General features: G+C 46.6%; 1 protein-coding gene across 1 annotated transcript in view; it reads right to left on the reverse strand.

Annotated features, from left to right (window-relative positions):
- The window catches only part of LOC147894239 (uncharacterized), a 143,726-nt gene that overhangs the window by 15,833 nt on the left and 106,808 nt on the right, over positions 1-21,085 (reverse strand). Inside the window, exon 9 of the mRNA XM_087384702.1 lies at positions 6,268-6,419. Within this exon, the coding sequence (XP_087240828.1) occupies positions 6,268-6,419 (152 nt within the window). The remainder of the gene's footprint in view (positions 1-6,267; positions 6,420-21,085) is intronic.

Here is a 21,085-nt window from a genome sequence, read left to right on the forward strand (position 1 = left end):
GGCATCTCTGAATCTGATAATGAGGGGCTGCTTCTCTAGTTCGATCCCTCCCGACTCTATATGATCCTACTATGCCATGACCCTGTACTCCCAGTGTCTGAGAGACAAAGGTCACAGCCTGTGTCATCGTGGACTCTGTCGCCGAGGGCAAGATACCACGAATGCGAATGTTGAGGGCCTTTGTGGCCCTCTGTTGTGACTCGGCCAATGTAGCTGATACAGTCGATCTCTGAGGCTGTGATGGCTGACGGTGGACGACATCCACCCACTCTGTGGCTCTCTGGACCTCTGTCTGAAGGGAGGTCAAACGCTCCTCAACCGCTGCTACTGCTGTAGTGGGAGATGTATCTATGTGCTGAACGCGAGTCTCGATCTGCTGCACTCGCTCTGTGTGTCCATGAATCTCTCCAGCAAGAGTCCTATGAGTCGCCTGTAAGACCTGAAGATCTGTCCTAATAGACAAGATCTCCCGATCCTGCTGTGTCACTCAATCAGCAAGAGATGCAACCTGAGCTGTAAGTAGAGAAATGGTCTCGTCCTTCCTGTGAAGCATCTGAAGGGCAGCTCGGAGGTGGGTCTCAAAGTGCTGAAGCTCTGGTAGGATGTGGCGACAAGGACAAACAGCACAAGGCATGGAAGGAGAAAGAAAGGGAGAAAGGGGGGAAACCGGTAAGGTGGGTAGCGGGGATGAAGGAGAAGGCTGGAAAGGGGGGGGGGAGAGAAAGCGGGTACCGGGGATGGAGAGGAGGGGATGGGTAAAGTCTGTAGAGAGGATGAGGAGGAGGGAGGCTCTGGCCAAGTAGGTAAAATAGGCAACAAAGGGGGGGAAGAGGTGACAGAGGGCTTTGAGAGGGGGAGCAAAAAGGGTGGAGAAGGGGTAGGAGAAGAAGGAACCTGAGAGGGGAGGGGTGAAAAAAACTGCGGGTACAAAGTAGCTATGGGCGGAAGATGAGATAATGGAGCTGAAACCGGTGTACCTGCGACTGGGAGTGCGGCAAGTGCGGGCACTGCGCTGGGCGGAAGATGAGATAGTGGAGCTGAAACTGGTAAACCTGCGACTGGGAGTGCGGCAAGTGCAAGCACTGCGCTGTCCTTTGAAGAAGATGCAAGTCCTCTTCTACTATAGTGCTTCTTTTCATTGGCAATCCTTTTCTGACACTCTGCGATGTAATGTCCTAGCTTCTTGCAATAATTGCATTTGCCCTTTTTTTTATTTTTGCTTGAACTGCTTGCATTCTCCTCCTTGGGATGAGTTGTATGGCTGTGTTTTGGCTCAAACTTTTTCTGAAATTTGTCCTTTCTACCCATGGCAAGCGCTTGCTCACCCTCCCAGAGCTCCTCATCTGTGAAAGGCTTCTCCTGTCTACTGCATAAATCCTGCGAGACTACTATTGGAATGTGATCCCAAATTACCTCTCAGGCCACAAGACAACTGGGCTCATCCTCTCCATCTGAAAGAGCTGGCTGTAAAAACCTATGGTCAGGTCTAAAATCTCATGTGGGTCACTGTGCATGATGCCCTATGAATCACGAAGACAATGTAGTAGCTGTGTGCCTGCCGATCGGGGCCCAGTGGTCTCAAAAAACTACTTCGTCATCCTATCCCCCTGCTGCACCCACCGGGCTTGGGAGGAGTGATAGGAGAACTCAACCTGCCGAAGCTCTGTGTCCTGAAGCTCAAGGTGAGCGCTCTCGAACCTGTCGCTAAGCCACTGAGAACCTGGGTCCTACTCTCCTCAAATCCCACTCATGCTCCTCAAGAGTCCTCCGCCTAAGGGCGTGAGCCTGCAACTCCTCACTACTCCTCTGAATCACATCGGCCACCCAATCAGTCCAGCCCTCGCATGGTGTCGTCTCTGACTACTCCCAAGTCCCTACCATGACCTGCTGGATCTCCTCGTCCTGTAGGAGGTCCTTTGGAATAATGACCCCCTTCTAAGGGAGAGCTCAACAGGGCTGATCTAAGTGAAGTACTACTAGAGAGTGGTCTGACATCGTGGTACCTGCCAGAATCCCGGTAGAGCCACCTCTGTACAGTGTCTAGTCCCCAACATAAAATCGGTCTAGTCTCTCAAGCAGTCCATCATAGAGAGAGATTGTGGATTTCATCAGCAAGTGCTTGTTTCGGAGTGTCGTCCTCTTTGTCCTCATTGGTGGCATCTTGCACCAAGTGGGCATGCTCCTTTGATTGTTGCTTTGCCTGCTTCTGAAAGCAATGATCCTCGCCTGTCTGTACCCCCAAAGGCACTGAATGGCAACCAGGACATGTAGGGTCAGCCGCAAACTTGGACCTCCACAGGTTCACTGCAATCCCTCTGTGAATAGAAAGCCAAAACAAGAGAGCGATTTTTCTATTTCTAAGAGATTTCCAAAGTCTCCTTCAAAAAAATTTCTACACCTCTACAGAAATATGAAAGCTGTCCCAATGGTTTTGTAGAGGGGTGTTCCCATCAAATATCTAGGATACCAGGTAGAGTATGGGTATCTCTTCTTCACAGCGATTTGCTGGAGAGCATTAGAAGGAAACTCCTCTTTTGGAGTTCAGCCAAATTAGACCTGGCTTCCAGGATAGTGGTTGTTCACCAGGTTTTGCTGGCCACGGCATGGTATGTTTGCTCTTGTTGGTGCAACGCTAAGGATTGCATTACTCTATCTCAAGAGACCTATAATGAATTTTTGTGGAATAGGCTAGATACTATGGCCAAGATGGCTTGCAAGACATTGATCCTTCAAACAAAATGAGGTCGCAATACCATAGACCCAGACTTGCAATATAGGGCATTACTTTGCCAGTTTGTGGTAAGGGGATCTTTGTCTGGGCAAGAGCCTTGGAAGGATTTCTTTATGCGAAGGTACTCCTTTAAGTAGAGATTGGATGGGTATCACCAAGTGGATTTTTACTTCAGCCCCTCCCAGGTCTCCTCCCTCTGCTCTTATGGCAGCCATTCTGAATGCTTATAGCAGCTTCAAAAATACTCTACGAAAAATTCTCCCAGTTTCTTTGGAAAAGATTGATAGGAAGTAAAGAGATATGGCAATAGGAGAATGCCAAGCTAACTAGGAACGGAATGGAAATATGGAAAGCATAATGGCAGGAACAATTGCTAGGGCATCCCCTTCTTTCGTTACACGGTCAGTAATGCCAAGAAATTCCAGCTCAGCTATAGGGGTTGGAGACCCACCAAAGCTCATCATTGGGAGAACTTTCAGATTCCTGCTGACTTGCAGAAATTTTTTTGGCAGAGACTCTGGAAATCCCACCAGAATAGAAAAATCACTCTCTTCTTTTGGCTTTCTATTCATGGTGGGATAGCAGTAAACCATTGGAGGTCCAAGTTCGGAGCTAACCCTTCTTGCCTTCGCCTTCCTGATTTGGAGACAATACAGCACTGCCTTTGGGATTGCAGATAGGCGAGAATCATATGGAAGGGGATTGCAAGACTTTTCAACACTTTTGTTTGCCTACCTTTCTATATGACCTGGGATCAGTGGCTTGGCTTACTCTTTTAGGGCCCCATGTATTTTTTGAGAGACTTGATTCCTCTTGGGCTCTTCACATCCGATGACACCTTGTGGAGTCATGCTCTCTAGAGGATGTTCCGGCCACTCTTTTCAGGGCCGCTCACTCCTCGGTCGACTCTCCATGGGAGATCCTAGCTAGCATTGCAGCATGGCACATTTGGAGAGCCAGATGCATTGAGGCTTTGGAGGGTTCTCAGGTTCACCCTTCTCAGATCTTGGCCAATACTTGGACAGATACGATACACACTCTGATGGCCATTTGGGCGACCATGCAGGGATCATCTCGAGTAGCCTCCTCCAGGACAGTTACTTTTCTCAGAGATTAGAGAGACTCTCCCTTCTTTGCTAAGACTTCTACAGGGTTCAGATGGCATTTTCAGCCTCAGCCTTGGTTTCTTTCTACCTCATTCCTCTGAGGTGTTTTTTATTACATGCTTAGCATGGTGTATTTCTGCACAGAGCTTGCTCTAGCGGGTTTCTTTCTTACTTAATAGAAGTCTCTTTTTTGAAAAAAAAGCTAGGCAATGATAACCAAAATACTCACATGATATAAAGCTTGATGTTGACTCATGTGAAAAGACTCAAGACAAGTACAACACTATATAGTGTGACACTAGATTCTAGAAAGCCATAGTGTATATGGGATAGCTGCCAATATGACACGTGGCATGTCTAGGACTCACTAGACTATAAAACACCCCCTAGACACCTAGTACACTCATTTTTGACTCACTTTGGCTTCATATTCCAACACCCCCCCATGAAGGCAAGGTGAGAGACTACTGGAATGGAACCAAGAACAGAACATGACAAAGACGGCCATCAAAACTATGCATGCCGGAAAACTAGACATGGTTCCCACATAATCTCAGAGGCAAGTGAGCATGGCTCAAAGGCTAGTGAGCATAACATAGAAATCTCATCAACATCCTGGAACTCTCAAGCCAGGCTTGATAAACAAATAGACCTATCAAAGCCAATACATATGGCTCCCACAGTACATCCCCCCTTGGCTTCATAATAGGACATGTTAGTAAGCCACACACCAAAAACATAGGAAAATCAATACATCTTTTTAGGAGGACTATCCAAGGCAGAGGACCTTTAGCCAAAATGGAAACCAAACACTCAAGACATATCATTTTAGGGGGACACCCAGGGCAGAGGACCCCAAAATACATCAAGCTGTAGGAATAATAAAAATAGATCTCTTAGGAGTAAGAGATGTCCTCCAAGTGGCTAATACACATCTGTGCACATCCCTGCGAGTCGATGACGATGTCAATGAAGCACTAGGCATGGATGCCCGAAAATATGTGTCGGTGAAGTCCATGGGGTAGCTAAACGGAGCACTCACATAGTGACTCTGAAAATGGCTAAGGGAGAGTCACCGATTTTGAAGTAGAGGCAAGGCTATAAGCAGCTGCAAATGAGGGCAAGGGCACATATTTCGAGGCTGTTTGGTATGGATAGTTGAGCTGGCTGTACGGGCAGCGGAGCAAGCTGTACGGACAGTATGGCAAAAGTGTACGGGCAGCCTGGTACGGCAATCAGCAGGCCTGTTGTACGGCGCACCAATCCGTACAGTCCGTATGGCTGTACGGCTGATTTGCAGCTGATGCTGAGGCTAAAGGAGCGGCCGATGGTGAGGCATAGGTAGGAGGAGAGAAGCTCAATGTGGAGAGGCAAAGGAAGAAGAGGGAGTGCTCAAGGAAGGAGAGGAGGAGAGGCTAGCCCTCCAAGTGGAAGAGAGGACCTTCCAATGAGGAGGGGGGAAGGTAGCTTCATGGCTACTCTCTTACCTCAATTGGAGGTGACTCTGATACCATATGAAGAGACATGGCAGTAAGAGAATGCCAAACTAACTAGGAACGGAATGGAAATATGGAAAGCATAATGGAAAGAAGAATTGCTAGGCAATGATAACCAAAATAAAAGGAGTGCAAATGTGCTTAATGATGATGTGGCAGCCACGGGGTCACATGCAGTGACTGTGCCTAGCAGGGATATCCAATCAGTTGTTGCAAAGTCTACAAGTTAACTACAATCCCACCATGAATAGAAAGCCAAATGAATAGAGTGATCTTTCTATTCCTGTGGGAATTCCAGAGACGACTCCAAAAAACTCTTTGAAAATCAGGAGAAATCTGAAAATCCTCCCAAGTGGGAGCTCTGGAAGGTCTCCTGCCTCTGCAACTGATTTGAAGCCGACTGACATTACTTACTGAGTAGCGAAAGAAGGGAAGGCAGTGCTGACAGAAATCTAACAAATAAATAATTTGACAGGCACAATAGCAATCTGGAACATTGTGAGACGAAAACCTTGAGGTAGCAATGACAATGCGGCCAATGATGGGATGATCTTGATGACAGCGATCCTTCTTGCTAGATGGGTGGAAACCCATCTCCTAAATCAAATTCTTTAGTAAAAGGAAAAGAGCAACATAAGTTAACGAAGGAATACAAGTATGAGGGGTTTGGAGAGAGAGCTCATAGAGACACGAGTTAAATACAGAGGTGAGTTTAGGAGACAGTGGCAACAACAGTGAAGGAGACAAAGAAAGGATTAGAGTATGGTAATAGGAAAGAAAGAAAAATAAAGTGATAATCTACTTTTAGTGTTGACAAAAAAAGCAGGGATATAGGATAGGAAAGAAAAAAAAACAGTTGTTCTACTCTTCGCGTTGAAAAACAAGTAGGAGATATAAAGAGCATGACGGTAATTGGGTTACAAAAGTGACTTACATTGCTGTGAGCATTTCAATAACAGTACAACCAACACTCCAAATATCGGCATGCCGTCCATAATTATCTCCTTTAATAACTTCTGGAGCCATCCAAAATATTGAACCTCTAATTGATTTGCAAGCATCTGTTACTGTTGCCTCATGAAATGCCTGGGCAGAGAAGAAAGAATCATTTTCATTGACAAAGCAACTGACAAGAAGTATGGCAGCAATATAAATCTAAAATGAAAAGAGGATCAACCAGGATACAAGACTAAATGAGAAAATGTCTGCATTAGTGAAAAACATTTAAGAAAGCTTACTAGAAACGAACAAATATGAGAAATATTACCATCCATTATAGGGCCTATGGAAAAACGGCAGAAAGGGTAATCATATGCAATGAAAGTACTAGTGACATAAGCATTAACGATAACAGATAAAAATGACCCTCTTTAAAATTGTTTAAAGGCTAGTGCTAAAAGAGGATAGCAATGGAGATCGCAACAGTCCATCTTCCATATGTACTAAACGAGACTTGCAATGGAAAAAGTTCTATGTGCTCTCTGATTCAAGAAATATTTAGACACCAACACCAATGGCAACATCCTTTTCTTTCCCCCTGAAAAAGACTTGAATTAAGTATGAAAGGGATATCCGAGAGCAAAGCACTCAAGCACAAATACATCATGCATAGCATGAGAGGCAGTGGTAACGTAACACTCAAAGCGTCTTAAGGATAAGAAAATTGGGAAAGAATCCAAGAGTGCGCTTGAAAGCACCACATTAGGTTAGTAATAGGATCAAAGAAGAAGGGACTGCCTCTATCACTATCCAATCACTCATCACTTGAGAAGGAATACAAGACCCAATGCATCATAAGCAAAATCCTTCAACAGCTCTTGATTTGGCATGAGTCCCCCGACGACAAGCTGGCAAATGAAGGTACACGATGGAGAGGGAGAGGGAGAAAGAGAGGGTAGGCTAGGGACAGAGAGAATGATACTCAAATGTAAACATAATGAAAGGAAACATAAATGAAAAAAAGAGAAATGGAAGTGCCAAAATAAAAGGACTCACATTGATAAGCTTGATGTACAGACTCCTTGATGTGCGTTGATGTGACACACAAGTACAATCATATATAGGATAGGCACACACATTAGAATACCAAAGTGTATATGGGATATCTCCCAATATGACACGTGGCACTCACACATAGGACTTTGCTAGAACTCCTAGTTGAACACATTAAAACACACTCAACTTGACTTCATGTCCCAACACCCCCCCATGGAGGAAAGGTGAGGGATTACTAGAATCAAACAAGAACAGAACATGACAATGACAGACTACTAATCTATGCACCCCATGTAACTCAGAGGCTAAATTCTGAGCATGTTCGTAGGTTGATCCAAGCACAAAACACCATAGATAGAAAAGAAAAGACTCGTGAGATTATGACAATCAATTTTTGGGGTACTACTCAGGGTAGAGTACCCAAATACATCAAGCTTCACACAAATAAGAGAAAAAAAATGTAGATCTCTCAGATGACAGATGCTCCGTGAGTAGCTGCCTGCTCAAATGTGGACATCCTCCGTGTCGATGAAGATCATGGTGAGGATACCCTGAAAATATGCCAATATTGTCCATGGGAATAGCTACCAAGGGGAATCAGACCATGACTCTCAAAATACAGGGTTTTGGGATTTAAAAAGCCCTAAATTTTGGAAATTAGGGTTTTTGCAGAGAATTAGGGATTCTCAAGATTTGGGGATTTTCTAAATTTCTTGCATGGAGGGCTTCTAGCAGCACTCAGGAAACACTATATCATGAAAGTACCAAACAATACTGAGTATCCTAGCTGAAATTTCAAAACTCAACTTTTAGGTTTAAAAAACACAGTTTTAACTGTTTTTCCCAGATTTCAGCACTAGATTTTCTGTTCAGAGTGTCGTCCAGCAGCAATAGAGATACTATAGAGATAAAGACAGCACCTAAAAAATGACCTCGACCAAACCCTAAATCGTCAAAAACAGTGTGGCGGCTGGTAGAGAGGCCACGAACTGCAAATTCGAGCTGTTGGAAAGTGGCTCTATAATAGCCACCCAGCCTATAGGAGCTATTTCCGGTGATGAAGTGCCTCCAAACTTCCTCAAAATGCACAACAGCCCACGAACTTGCTGAAAAAGGGGTCTAGAGCAGGCGCCCTAGCTGGAACAACAGTTTAGAGTAAAGTTTTCGCGACGACGAAGAGCTCCATGAATAGTAGCTTCATCTTCACCAATGGCGGCAGCGCCAAGCTTGAATTTTTTGAAGAAGAGAAGCTCATGGAGAAGATAGGGGTGAGATGGGGGCTGTCTTCCAAGAGGAAAGACGGATAGTAGCTCCTCTTTCTTGGCCTCCCTCACCTCAATCCCTTGGAAGAGCAGGAGGGTTAAGGAGGGAACAAATGAAGGAAGGAATGAGGGAAGAAGAACGAAAGGGAGGAGGAAGAATGGCTCTGATACCATGATGTTACATGGTGGAGAGGGAGAGGGAGAGAGAGAGAGGGTAGGCTCGAGATAATCATACTCAAATGGAAACATGATGAAAGGAAATGGAAATGAAAGAAAGAGAAATGGAAGTGCCAAAATGAAAGGACTCACATTGATAAGCTTGGTGTAGAGACTCCTTGATGTGTGTTGATGTGACACACAAGTACAATCATATATAGGATAGACACACATACTAGAATACCAAAGTGTATATAGGATATCTCCCAATATGACATGTGGCACTCACGCATAAGACTCCACAAGAACTCCTCATGGAGGAAAGGTGAGGGATTACTAAAATGGAACCAAGAACACATCTATGGGCTCAATTCCCTTCAGTAGTACAGATTAGCAGATTAGTCTCTTAAGGACATTCTAGCATCGGCTCAGTTATGCCACATTGCACCACCCTTGGATCTAGTTATCACTACCACTTTCGATCAACAAATCATTCCTCAGCATGAGGATACCTATGCATCAGTGCGTTCCTACCCTAGTACAGTAGACATGCCATAGCACAACTTGTGGAGACTCAGTGTTTCAGCATGCACTTATGGTTGTCGTATACATTCCATACTTGATGCACATCAGTGGTTGGATCCAAGATTACATATTAGTCCCTACATCAACATTCGGCACCTCATTCACCTCAGGGACATCTTATGATTTTACAATTGTATTTCACACTTCTCGGCCTTTCTACTATCAATTCTTTCTTGACGAGCCTATGATAGATGCTGCATCCCATGCCGATGGATGTTTAGCTATGCACACATCAGACGACCTTCAGCTCATGACAGATGAGCATACAGGTTGGACAGGTTCTTATACCTTGTTAGTTTTATGGGCCTCTTCATCAACACAGCAGCGCATCACACTTGCACCTTCAGCCCCATATTTTCAGCCCCTGGATGACTCTATCCACACCAACTATGTGGTCCTCTTCAACCCCTCATCATTCGACAGAGATTACATTACTGCATCATACCTCGCACATTACTGTCAGTTCTTTTGGGTTGGTGACACCCTCATTTGTCACAACCTACCGGATTCTTCTCCATCACTACATCGACTAGCCTCACATCTGAGTGCCTCTTCTACAGAGCAGCTGCACAATCCACAATGACTTATGATATGTTCAGCTTTGACATGTTCAACACGCAACCATACACACAGTTCTTTACGTGACAATGACGGACTACTAATCTGGGCACCCCATGTAGCTCAGAGGCTAAAGTCAATCAGTTTGAAAATTTCCTTTAGCCTCGCACAGCAAGGAGACTAACGAACAGATTTTATTGGTTTTCATCGATTCAGCCCTCTCACCATTGATTGACAAATGAATCCCCGTTCAATTGTCAAATTTCCAGAAGATGAGTTGCAGTAGCTTCAGCAGGACGTAGAGCTTGAGAGCTATACCTGAATTTTCGCATGCATGTCACCCCTTTAGGTTACAGACCAGAGATTGGATGCTTCCGCCCATACCCTTGAACCTCGCCCCTCATCTTAAAGACATTCGTTTGTTGGGACATGGTTTCTTCCAGGTTGTTTTTGATTCTCTAGAGGCTGTGAGCACCCTGCTCAAAGCCAACCCCTTGCAGTTGGGTTATAGGAAGATCTTTTTGGGCCCTTTCACTTTGGGTTTTGACCTAGTAGAAGAGGACAAGGGTGGCACTACCCCCTCCTATTGGGCATCTAGGCTGAGCTCGAATGAGGCCCCCTGCTAATCTCTGCTAGACCCTATGGAGGCTCCTCATCAAGTGGGAACCCTTCCTTGTAAGAGGGGCCTCTGAGAAAATCCACCTGTGTGAAAGCTACCACTGCCCCCTAGTGCATGGGGTGTTCCTGAGAAGCCCTCGCTATAAGAGGTCTGCACCTGGTGTGAGGCCACGAACAACCAACTTGCCCCAGAGGCTGCTCTGCATCTCCGGATCAATGATACCCAAGCCCCCCAGTGCCTGCAGCATGATCACCGTCTACAAGCAACCCAAGCCCTAGTGTTCCTCGTGCCATCCGAATCTGCCCATTCCTAACCAATCGTCGGAGCTGCCCAATGCACCCTTTGTGAAAACACCAGCAGGAGGCAATATACCAGGCCATGGCAAAGAGGACCTGGTTTGCCACTAAAGGACCGGGGCGATCTGCTGTAATGTCAATACCAACCTTTCATCCAAGGTATCTTGCGGTCTGGCCCCGTGGTATCCATCTGAAGCCAAAGTCACTTCCCCACTCATAAATCTCCTATGTCTCCTCAGAGCCTATGATGAAGAAACCTATGGACTTAGTCCAGTTGATGCGCACACCTGAGGCCTCACAGTAGATAGCCAGGGCTCCCCTAACTCTCTTCAAACTCACTGTGGTGCCCTCTACATACAAGGCCGTATCATTTGCAAACTCGGAGTCTAGAAGCTCCTCCTCTTGCCTGATTGGAAGCCTCAACCCTGTGAGGCCCGCCACCTATGATCTCAAATAGTAGCCCAAAGCCTCTGCCACAAACAGAAAGAGGAAGAGAGCGAGGAGACAGCCTTGGCGGACCGAGCAAGAGAGAGGAAATGCCTCGCCCGTGCGTCCTCCGATAAGCATCTGGCTAGAGCTCCCCACATAAAGTGCAAAAACTCTTCTGACCCATCTGTCTGAGAAACCCAATCTTTGCATAGTACCCTCTAGGAAGGACCACTCCACCCTCTTCTCGAAATCCAAGAGGAGGACAACCAATGGCTGTGACTCCTCCCTCCAATCCACTGCCTCCTAGAACGTGAAGATGTTGTCCAAGATGCTACGCTCCTAGATGAGCCCGGTCTGTGTGTCGTGATAATGCCAGTAAGATGGGGTTGTAATCGCAAACTCAAGACCTTGGCTAGGATCTTGTATGCGGTATCAAGCAAAGTGATCTCAGATATTTGACCTATCTCTCGCTTTCGGGATCAAATAAATCCACCCCCTGCTCAAGGACTAAGGGAGGGACTTAGGAATCAAACAACTCCACCCCCCGCTCAGGGACTAAGGGAGGGAGCCCATGTCAAAAATCTCCTGGTGGCAAGCTAGTCGGAGAGGGGTGGAAATGATCTCCCAAAAGTTTCGGAAGAAGTCCGGGGTCAAGCCATCCTCACCACCAAGACACTTTTGGGTCGGGAGAGACTTGAGGGATTCGTAGAGATCCTCATCCATGAAGGGCCCCTCCAGAAGACTGCTACATAGATCCAATGAGACTACCGTTAGAACGTGATCCCAAACTACCTCCTGGGCCACAAGACCAGTTGAAGTCATCCTCTCTTTCTGAAAGAGCTGGCTCTAAAAACCCGTGGTCAGGTCTAGAATCTCCTGCGGGTCAGAGTGTATGATGCCCTGAGGATCTCGAAGACGCTGCAGCTACGTGCCTACCGATTGGGACCCAGTGGTCTGAAAAAATTGCTTCGACATCCTGTCCCCTTGCTGCACCCACAGGGCCTAGGAAGAGTGATAGGAGAACTCAGCCCGCCGAATCTCCGTGTCTTGAAGCTCAAGGCAAGCGCTCTCAAACCTATCACTAAGCCGCAGAGATCATGGGCACTGCTCCCTGAGCCGCTCTATGGGAGCGAGGTCACTCCTCAGTGCCCGCTCACGCTCCTAAAGAGTCCTCCTCCGCCTAACTGCTCCCAGGTGCTCTGCTCTGCTATTGGCATCTCAAAGAAGGAGGCGCCGCCTTGCTTGTCCTCCCCAAACTCTAGGTTGTTGAAGTCCCCTCCAACAATCCAGGAGTCTACATCTGGAAGACACGCTAGGGCATACACATTCAACATCCTAATCTTGGACTCTCCCATCCAAACTGCTAGTCCTGGGATAAGCTCGCCCTGATCATAGACCTCTGGAGCCATAGTCTGTGAGACCAAGATGCAGACCCCTCCGCTCTGTCCTATTGTAGGGGACCACACCTCCGGACCTCTCCCTGGGAGGAGGTGGTATCACCGTTTGATGTCTAATGCTGAGAACATGTTCTCTTGAATCAAAAGGAATCCCACTGTCTGCCCTACCACTGCCCTCTGCAACTCCTACCGAAGGATCAGGTACTGCGGTTGACTATGAGCATGGTCGTGGAGTCTGTGCACGTTCCAACTCACTATGCTCTAGCTCATGAGAATGGGGATGCAAAAAACAAGGCTCTCTTGTGGGTGGTGTGGGTGCGTGCTTTTTCAGAAGGACGGGGATGCAAAAAACAAGGCTCTCCTGTGGGTGGGTGCTTGTTTCAAGAAGACTGCCTTATGTGACTTTGCCGGGGGTTTGGAGGGCGAGTAGTCTGTGTCTCTACGTCAACATACTAAAGTGGACACTGGCTTAATGCCAATCTTTTGTGCCCACTTCATCATGAAGGAGACTTTCACCCTGAACAACTCGGCACAATTCTGGCATGGCCAGTCGTATGCCTGATCAACCTTTTCTTCAAGCAGCAATCTGATAACTCCTACCGCCAAACCATACATCAACTTCTATCGCGTAAAGCTCAACTGAAATTCACCTCCGAATCATGGGCGTTCCATAGGTCCAATCCCTGTGGCCCCATCCACTCGTCCATCATGCGTGAAATCTGATCTCCCACAATAGCATCAAACACCACCGAGGACCACTTCTCCAACCCTATGGATGTGAACTAGAATCTCCAAACTCAGTGTGTCTGGGAGCCCGCTACACTGATCGAACCCCCTTTCCGAGGCTGCAAGACCACAAGCCTTAACTCTAGGGGTAGAGGGTAAGAGTCTCGAATCTCCAAATAGTTCCAGGGTCCCATCTCCAGAAGTCCAGCGGTAATGGTGGACGTCCAGGCTGGAGTTGACCGGGAGGACGAGCCCCTTCCCTCTGACTCCCTCCCCGACTAGACCAGATGCTGCGGTGAGGAAGCGGGAGGGGATGTCATCTTACCCTTGCTTGCTGGCAGGGGAGAGGTGGATCTCCACATGAGGGCTCCTACTGCTCCTCCTCCTTAGGTGCCTCTCAAAAAACCCTGTCTCTCTCTCTACCTCTAGCCCTCTACATGCGACACTTGCGGGCTTGTTTGCTTGGTTTCTTTTTCTTTTTAACTTGAGTCCAGTCCCCTTTTGAGGGGGTCACCCAGGGGGTCTGAGAGTCCTGCTGCTCCTGTTTGGGGGGGTGCTGGGCTCTGGCCTGCTGACTCAGTCTACTCTATGGAGGTAGGGGGGAGGGGCGCGGCCTTGGCCGTCGCGGGGGCAATCTTTGGCTAGGTGACCCATCTGTTTGCAACAAAGACACTGGCTTGGTAACCCAGAAATCTCCACTTGCTGGCGAAGTGTGTCCCCTTCGAGGGTCTCTAGTAGGATCAGCTCTGGGAGGGACTCTGAGCTCTCAACCACCAGTATGATCCTAGGAGCCCCGTCATCTACTACCACTGAAGTGACCGAATCTGGTAGAGACTTGAGCACGGTGCCAAATGCCTGACCAATGGAGGGGAGGATGGATTGATACTCCTTTGGGAGCCCTGGGAAGCGGAGACTAACCGAAAAATGGGGAACATGGTGTGTCCGGTCTGTGTCCTTCACTATAAAGCCATGGTACCAAGGAAAGAGGTACACCTGATGCGGGCCAAGGAGAATGGGGCTCTACTCCACGAATGTCGAGGCAATGTCGGGGGAGCTCAGCTAGTTGAGGAATACACCTCTTCCATAGATGGTGACCTCCTAAATGTGGTCTCCCTCTAGTGCCTAGCTCGCCTGGATCCACTCATGCACCTGTCTCCTTATAGGCATGAGGCCCATGATCACCTTGTCCTGAAGTGACTGAACTGCATGCTTCACCTATTGCTTGTCAGTTGGGAAAAGAAGAATGTTACCAGTTGGGGATTCAAGGGTGCTGCCATAGAGCCCCTCTGGCAAGACCAAGGGTCACCACCAAGAAGATCTTTCCCGAAGACAAACAAACCGCTCACCGCTCCCCAAATGGTGGGGAAGAAACCAAGGGTCAGCTGTGGGGGAGCACACCCCTGCAGTTGGCTACCAATGGAGAGGGAGAGCCCTCAAAGAGGAGAAGGCAAAAGGGGGGGCAAAGAGGGGATGAACGGGAGGCGAGGAGGGAATCGAGGAGGAGGCGAGGAGGAGGCGAGGTGGAGGGGAGGAGAGGGCGGAGGGGGGAGAGAAGAGTTTAGGAGGAATGGAAGTGGGGAGAAGATGTGGGAGGCGGAGGTAGGCGGAAGGAGGCGGCAAGGAGGCGGAGGGAGGAAGGAGAGGGCGAGGAAGCAACAAGGGCGAAAGGAGAGGGTGGAGAGAGGGAAGGAGGAGGAGAAGGAGGCGAGGAGGAGCGGGGGAGGCTGGGAGGCGGTGAGACGAGGCGAGGCATGAAGGAGCGGGATGGGGGCAGAGGCTGCTAGAGGGAGGAGGCAGGGAGGGCGGAAGGGAAAGGTGGGGAGCAGCAGCCTACGGGTGGAAGGAGGCGAGGGAGAGGTGGAAGTAGGTGGGGAGGAGAGGATCCAAGAGGGAGGCGGAAGCAGGAGGTGAGGCAAAGGGGGGCGGGAGGGGGGGGCTGAGGCAGGAGCTCAGGGGGATGCAGCCGTAACCTACTTGGACACACGCTCCATAGAATCAGCTTCAAAGAGATACCGACCTAGAGGGAGTATAGAAGCTCTTTGGTCTACATGTGAGTAATTTCATTTGTTCATATTGAACTATCCTCACCTTTTTCTGCTCCATCTCTCTCATGAAGGCGTCTCTTTCCTCCACTTCTTTGCTCGTGGAGAAGTTCAAGGGCCAAGGCTTTCCTACTTAGCAGATGAAGCTGCAGTTGCTTCTCATGATGGAAGGAATATGCGACGTCATTGCAACTGATGCCATTCCAAGGGATGATGAACTCCTCAAACTTTGGAAGCAGTAAAATGACAAAGCTATTGCTCTCATTGGGCTATGCTTGGCAGATTATGTGGCATGTCTAGGACTCACTAGACTATAAAACCACACCTAGACTACCTAGAACACTCGTTTTTTTTTTTTTTCAAAAAAAAGACTTCTATTAAGTAAGAAAGAAACTCACTAGAGCAAGCTCTGAGCGGAAATACAACATCATGAAATCATGAGTAAAAATAAAACCCCCTCAAAGTGAGGTGGAAAACAACCAAGGCTGAGGTTGAAAGTGCCACCTCAACCCTGTAGGAGTTCAGAGAAGAAAGGAGAATCCTTCCATTCCCTGAAGAAAGAAGCCCTCCTAGCTGAGGCTGCATGGGAGTCTCGCTACATACTCATCCAAACGGCCATCAAAGTATGTATGGTGTCTATCTAGATACTAGCCAAAGTGTGCGAGGGATGAACCTGAGTACCCTCCAAAGCCTTTGTGCATCTCGCTCTCCAGATATGCCAGGATGCTATGCTCGCTAAAATCTCACAAGAAGTATCCACAGAGGCATGTACATCTGTAAAAGGAAGGTGTGGTACCACATCCAACGAACAGGACTCAATCTGATGACGTCGAGCCAAAATGGCCCAAGAGGAGTCAAGTCTCTCATAAAATACCTGAGGCCCTGTAAGAGAAAGCCAAGCCACTGAGCCCCATGTCATAAAGAATAGGGAGTGGGCAAAGTGACTGAAAATCCTGGCTACCCCCATCCAAATCATCCTCGCCTGGCTGCAATCCCATAAACAATGCTGAGTAGTCTTCGAATAAGAGAGGCAACGAGGGCAAGTAGGGTCGGCTCCAAACCTGGATCTCCAAAGGTTCACTGCAATCCCACCATGGATAGAAAGCCAAAAGAGTAGAGTGATCTTTCTATTCCTGTGGGATTTCCAGAGTCTCCTCCAGAAGCACCTCTGCAGATCCGCAGTGATATCAAATGTGTCTCAATGAGGAACTCTGGAAGGTCTCCAACCTCTACTACTAAAATGAAATCTCCTGGCATTACTGACCATGTAACGAAAGAAAGGGATGCTCTTCTTTCGATGCCCTACGTCAATCTACTCCCCCTAATGGGAACTCCCTCGTAGAGCCAAAGCCTCCGAGACTTGGTGGAGAGTAGCCAGGGGTCTGGGTTGAGGAACCACAAACCTGATAGGCTGAAAAGCAGACTCAAGCAAGATGTCCTTTGTGGATCTGAGCAATCTGCCACCATCTTGCACAATAAAAACTAAAGCATCCTCCTGTGCATCTTGAATGGCCAAAACCTGAAGTGGAACACCGCCTCTCGTAAAAGTACCTGCTCAAGTGGAGCAAGTGAGTGGCATATCATCTGTGTCTACCCACTCCTCTGGAAGGGCTGCCTCAATCTACAAGATCCTCCCTGCACTCCCTCTGAGATGTCCTGTCAACTGAGACTTGGTCTCCTCTGGAAGCTTGCGGAAAGCTTTCCAAGACCCCAAAGATGATGCAGGTCCCCTCTCCCACCTGGACCACTGCATGTAAAGTGAGGCACCAAGTGGTCTGCCATGATCATCTAAAATATTGTCATTCCACATGATGGGTTGCCTATCAATCTCTTCACGAGAGGAAGGAGGAATCCTCCGAAGAGTGCTCCTGAAACTGGCCCATGCTTTCAGAATGGCAACCATGAGAGGGGACAAAGGGGATCTGAGGTGTGTTGTGGTGAAGATCCACCTAATACTGCTCATCCAGTCTCCTCCTGAAGAAGGTGTCCACCTCTGTATGTTGCTAATAAGAAAGGACTTCCAGGATTCCTGCCTTGGCATAAGTCCCCGCACCACATCTTGCATAGTAGAGCTCTGCACTGTAAATCTGGATCAATAATATTGAGACCCCCTTCCTATGTAGGGAGGCTGAGGGTCTCCCAAGCCACCTTGGCTAAGGTATCTGATGTGCCATCAAGCCCACTCCAAAGAAAATTTCTGATCGGCCCCTCGCACTATCAGGAGAATTCAGATCTGATTTTATGACCCTTCCTCGATAAATTTTGTGAAGTGTTTATTGATGACATTTGTGTGTACAGTGGAAGAAGGGAGCACTGTGGAAAGCTGGATCAGGTATTCTATGAGATTTATATAATAATGGTGGTCAATTAAATCCCAAGAAGACTCAGTTAGCTCGGACCAGCATTAAAATATTGGGGCATATTGTGTCTGAGAATGGGATTGAGCCGGATCCAAGTAAAGTAAAATCTTTAGTTATGCTGTCCTCTCCTGAGAACACCAAGCAGTTGCATACCTTTCTCCAAAAGGTGAAGTATCTGTTGAGATTTATTCATATGTTATCTCAGATTTTGTATTCTCTTCAGCAGGTGGTAAAATCTGAGCCTCTGAAATGGATGACAAAGAGTGAAGAGGTGTTTGAGGAAGTTAAGGAATCCTTGACTCATATTTCAAGTGTAAAGCCACCAGATTATTCCAGGACTTTTTATGTGAATCCGTCTGTGGGACCAGATACTATTGGTGCTATTCTTTTGCAAAAGGGAGGGGGTTCCAGATATATAAGGTCAATCTACTATGCCAGTAGGGTGAAGAGTGAAATAGAGAGGAAGTATTCAGCAGCTGAATTGATCCTGGCTAGCCTCTTGTATGCCTGTAGGAGATTTTGGTCTTATCTATTGTCCAGGTCTTTTGTGGTTCTCACCTCATGTTCACTACTGCCTCATATGTTGAATAGTACAAACATCTCCAGGAGCATGATTAAATGGATAGTAGAGTTACAGGAGTACTCTTTTACCTTCTTGGTTGAGAACTCTACCAGAGCTTCCTTGGCTGATCTTCTCACCTATAAGGAAGGACATATTTTAATTGAAGATGTGGAGGAGAAGACTAACATGAATGAAGAAAAAGTACTAGAGGATGCATTTGTTTTACACTTTGATGGATCTTACAAAAAAAGTTTAAATAAAAGTACAGGAGGAATTGTCATTTATGATCCTGGAGGAAATGAGATTCAAAAAATGGGAATTCAGCTCAAAGCCAACAGTAATAATGAAGCTGAATATGCAGCCCTCTTCAAAGGTTTGAAAGTATGGATTAGTCTGGGTATTAAGAGACTCATGATTAAGGGAGATGCTCTGTTGGTTGTGAAGAAAATTTTAGGTGTCTGGAAGGTTAAGCATGTTCATTTGAAGAGATGGATAGGCGCGGTGAAGAAACTGTTAAATCAATTGGATGCCTAGACACTCCAGCATATTGAAAGAGGTTAGAATTTAAATGCACATGATGCTGCGCAGGAAATCACAGCAGCTTATGTTGATGCAGTAGGAGTGCAGGAACCCTTATACAAAGGAAGGGAGACATTAGCTTGTGAGGAAAGCTTCCTGTTAACTAGTAAAGTGCCTGAAGAAGTTCCGAAACAAAGAAAATACAGATTTATTAAAAGCTGTACTTATTATTGTCTGATAGATAATGTTCTTTACATGAAAGGGGCTGATCTGGTGCTCAGAAGAATTCCCTGGCATGAGGAAGTTTTTCATATCCTACAAGCAGGGAGTATGTGGAGGACATTTTGCTTTCAAAATCATGCTGAGAAAAATACTTACAGAAGGATATGTGTGGCCATCCCTCGAGAGAGACATAAGACATTGGTGCAGGTCATGCCTATAGTGTTAGCAGATGAGTAAGAGGATCTTACATCCAAAACTCAGAAATATCATGCTTGCTTATAATATTTTCGAGAAATGGGGAATAGATGCCATCGGTCCTCTACCCATGACTATCAGGGGAAATTGTTATATGCTGACAGCTGTGGATTATTTGACGAGATGGATTGAAGCACGAGCAGTACGGGCTGTCAATGCAAAATCTGTATGTAAATTTGTGTATGAGGATATCTGCTGTAGATTTGGTGTACCACTGGAGTTGCTTTCTGATAGAGGTCTAGGTTTCAGGAGTGAACTGATGGATTTATTATGTGGTAAGCTGAAGATTAAACACAAATATGCAAGTCCCTATTACCCCCAATGTAATGGGATGAATGAAAAATTTAATGGTGTGTGTACTAATATCATGGGAAAGATCATGAGAACCTATGAGAAGGAGTGGGATCTTGCTTTGCACTGGGCTTTATGGGCTTACAGTTGCAATAAAAGAAGGCACCCAGTTTTCACCATTTCATCTTTACGGGAAAGAAGCTCTATTGCCCTTGGAAGTAGAGATTCCTACATTATAGATGTTAATGAAGATAAACGAGGATTCAAATTCTACTTTCCAAAACCGGTTATTGGATTTGCAGGAAGCACAACTAGATAGACAAAAGGCGGTGGAACATTATGCTTTACTTCAAGAGGAGAATCAGAAGAGAGCAAACAGAAAATTCAGGGATAAGAAAATCAAGGAGGGTTATCTAGTTTTGAGATACAACAGTAGTCTGGATTCTACCTTTGAGAAGAAATTTGTGACCAAATGGGATGGACCTTTTCGTGTGACGAAGAAATTCAAAAATGGATCATATCAACTTGAGGATTTGGCTGGTTAGCAACATAAGAATAGAGTCAATGGCTTCAGACTAAAAAAATATTTTCATAGGATCATGAGTATAGGCAGTTGTGGATCTACTGTGATGAAACCAGACAAGCCGGAAGACCTCATGGATGAGCATATCTTTGAAGAAATCAGACTTGGGGATGGGCAAAATGATAGGACAAAACCTGTATCGAGTTTTTTAGCACTATATATAGTTGTGGGTAGGCACATAATTGTACACATCTAGGGTAGGTGTGGGCTTTTGGCATTTGTGGATTTTTCTTTCACAAGCATGATGGACTGATGTATAGTTTTTTGAGATAATAAAGTATGTTTTGCAAGGACTTCATGGGAAATGATGAAATGCAATGTGGTTGTACCAGACTTCTAGAGCAAGGGTGTCCAGTGTGTGGTCAAGTGAAATATTTTTGGGGTCATGTAAAGTCAAGTCATGAAGGGTTTTTTTATAGTTTCCTGAGTCAATGTACACCTACATGTTACAGGAATTCGATATGTTATGGTGTCCATGTCAAAGTGTTTTTCATGTGCATGTACGGGGTTGCATGCAAGCTTTAATGTGCATGCTAATGTGTGTGGGAATTGTGCGACTAAAGGTCCAAAATGTGATTTAATATGATTTGGGGGAAATGTCTTGAGAGTGGCAAAATGTCACTGATGAGGTGGCAAATTAGGCTGAGGTGGCTGGACTGATTGGGAAGGCATCCTGCTCATGCGAATGTGGCTACGTGAGAATGAAGGAGGCGCTTCTAGATGGCAAGGTGGCAGCTGGGCATCAAAGGATGGGACTGTTGCTGAAAGAGGAGGGTCGCGACGAATATAGGAGGAGGAGTGGAGTTGAAGAGAAAGGGAGAACCTCGCAGAGGAATTCTGAGAGGACAAGGAGCTCGTGGAGGGAGTCCGGCTGGGTGTGACAAGATGTGTGGAT

The sequence above is a fragment of the Dipteris shenzhenensis genome, chromosome 14 (assembly GCF_047967505.1).
Source record: "Dipteris shenzhenensis isolate YYH24624 ecotype China chromosome 14, Dip_SZ_1.0, whole genome shotgun sequence".
In the NCBI taxonomy this organism is placed as follows: Eukaryota; Viridiplantae; Streptophyta; class Polypodiopsida; order Gleicheniales; family Dipteridaceae; genus Dipteris; species Dipteris shenzhenensis.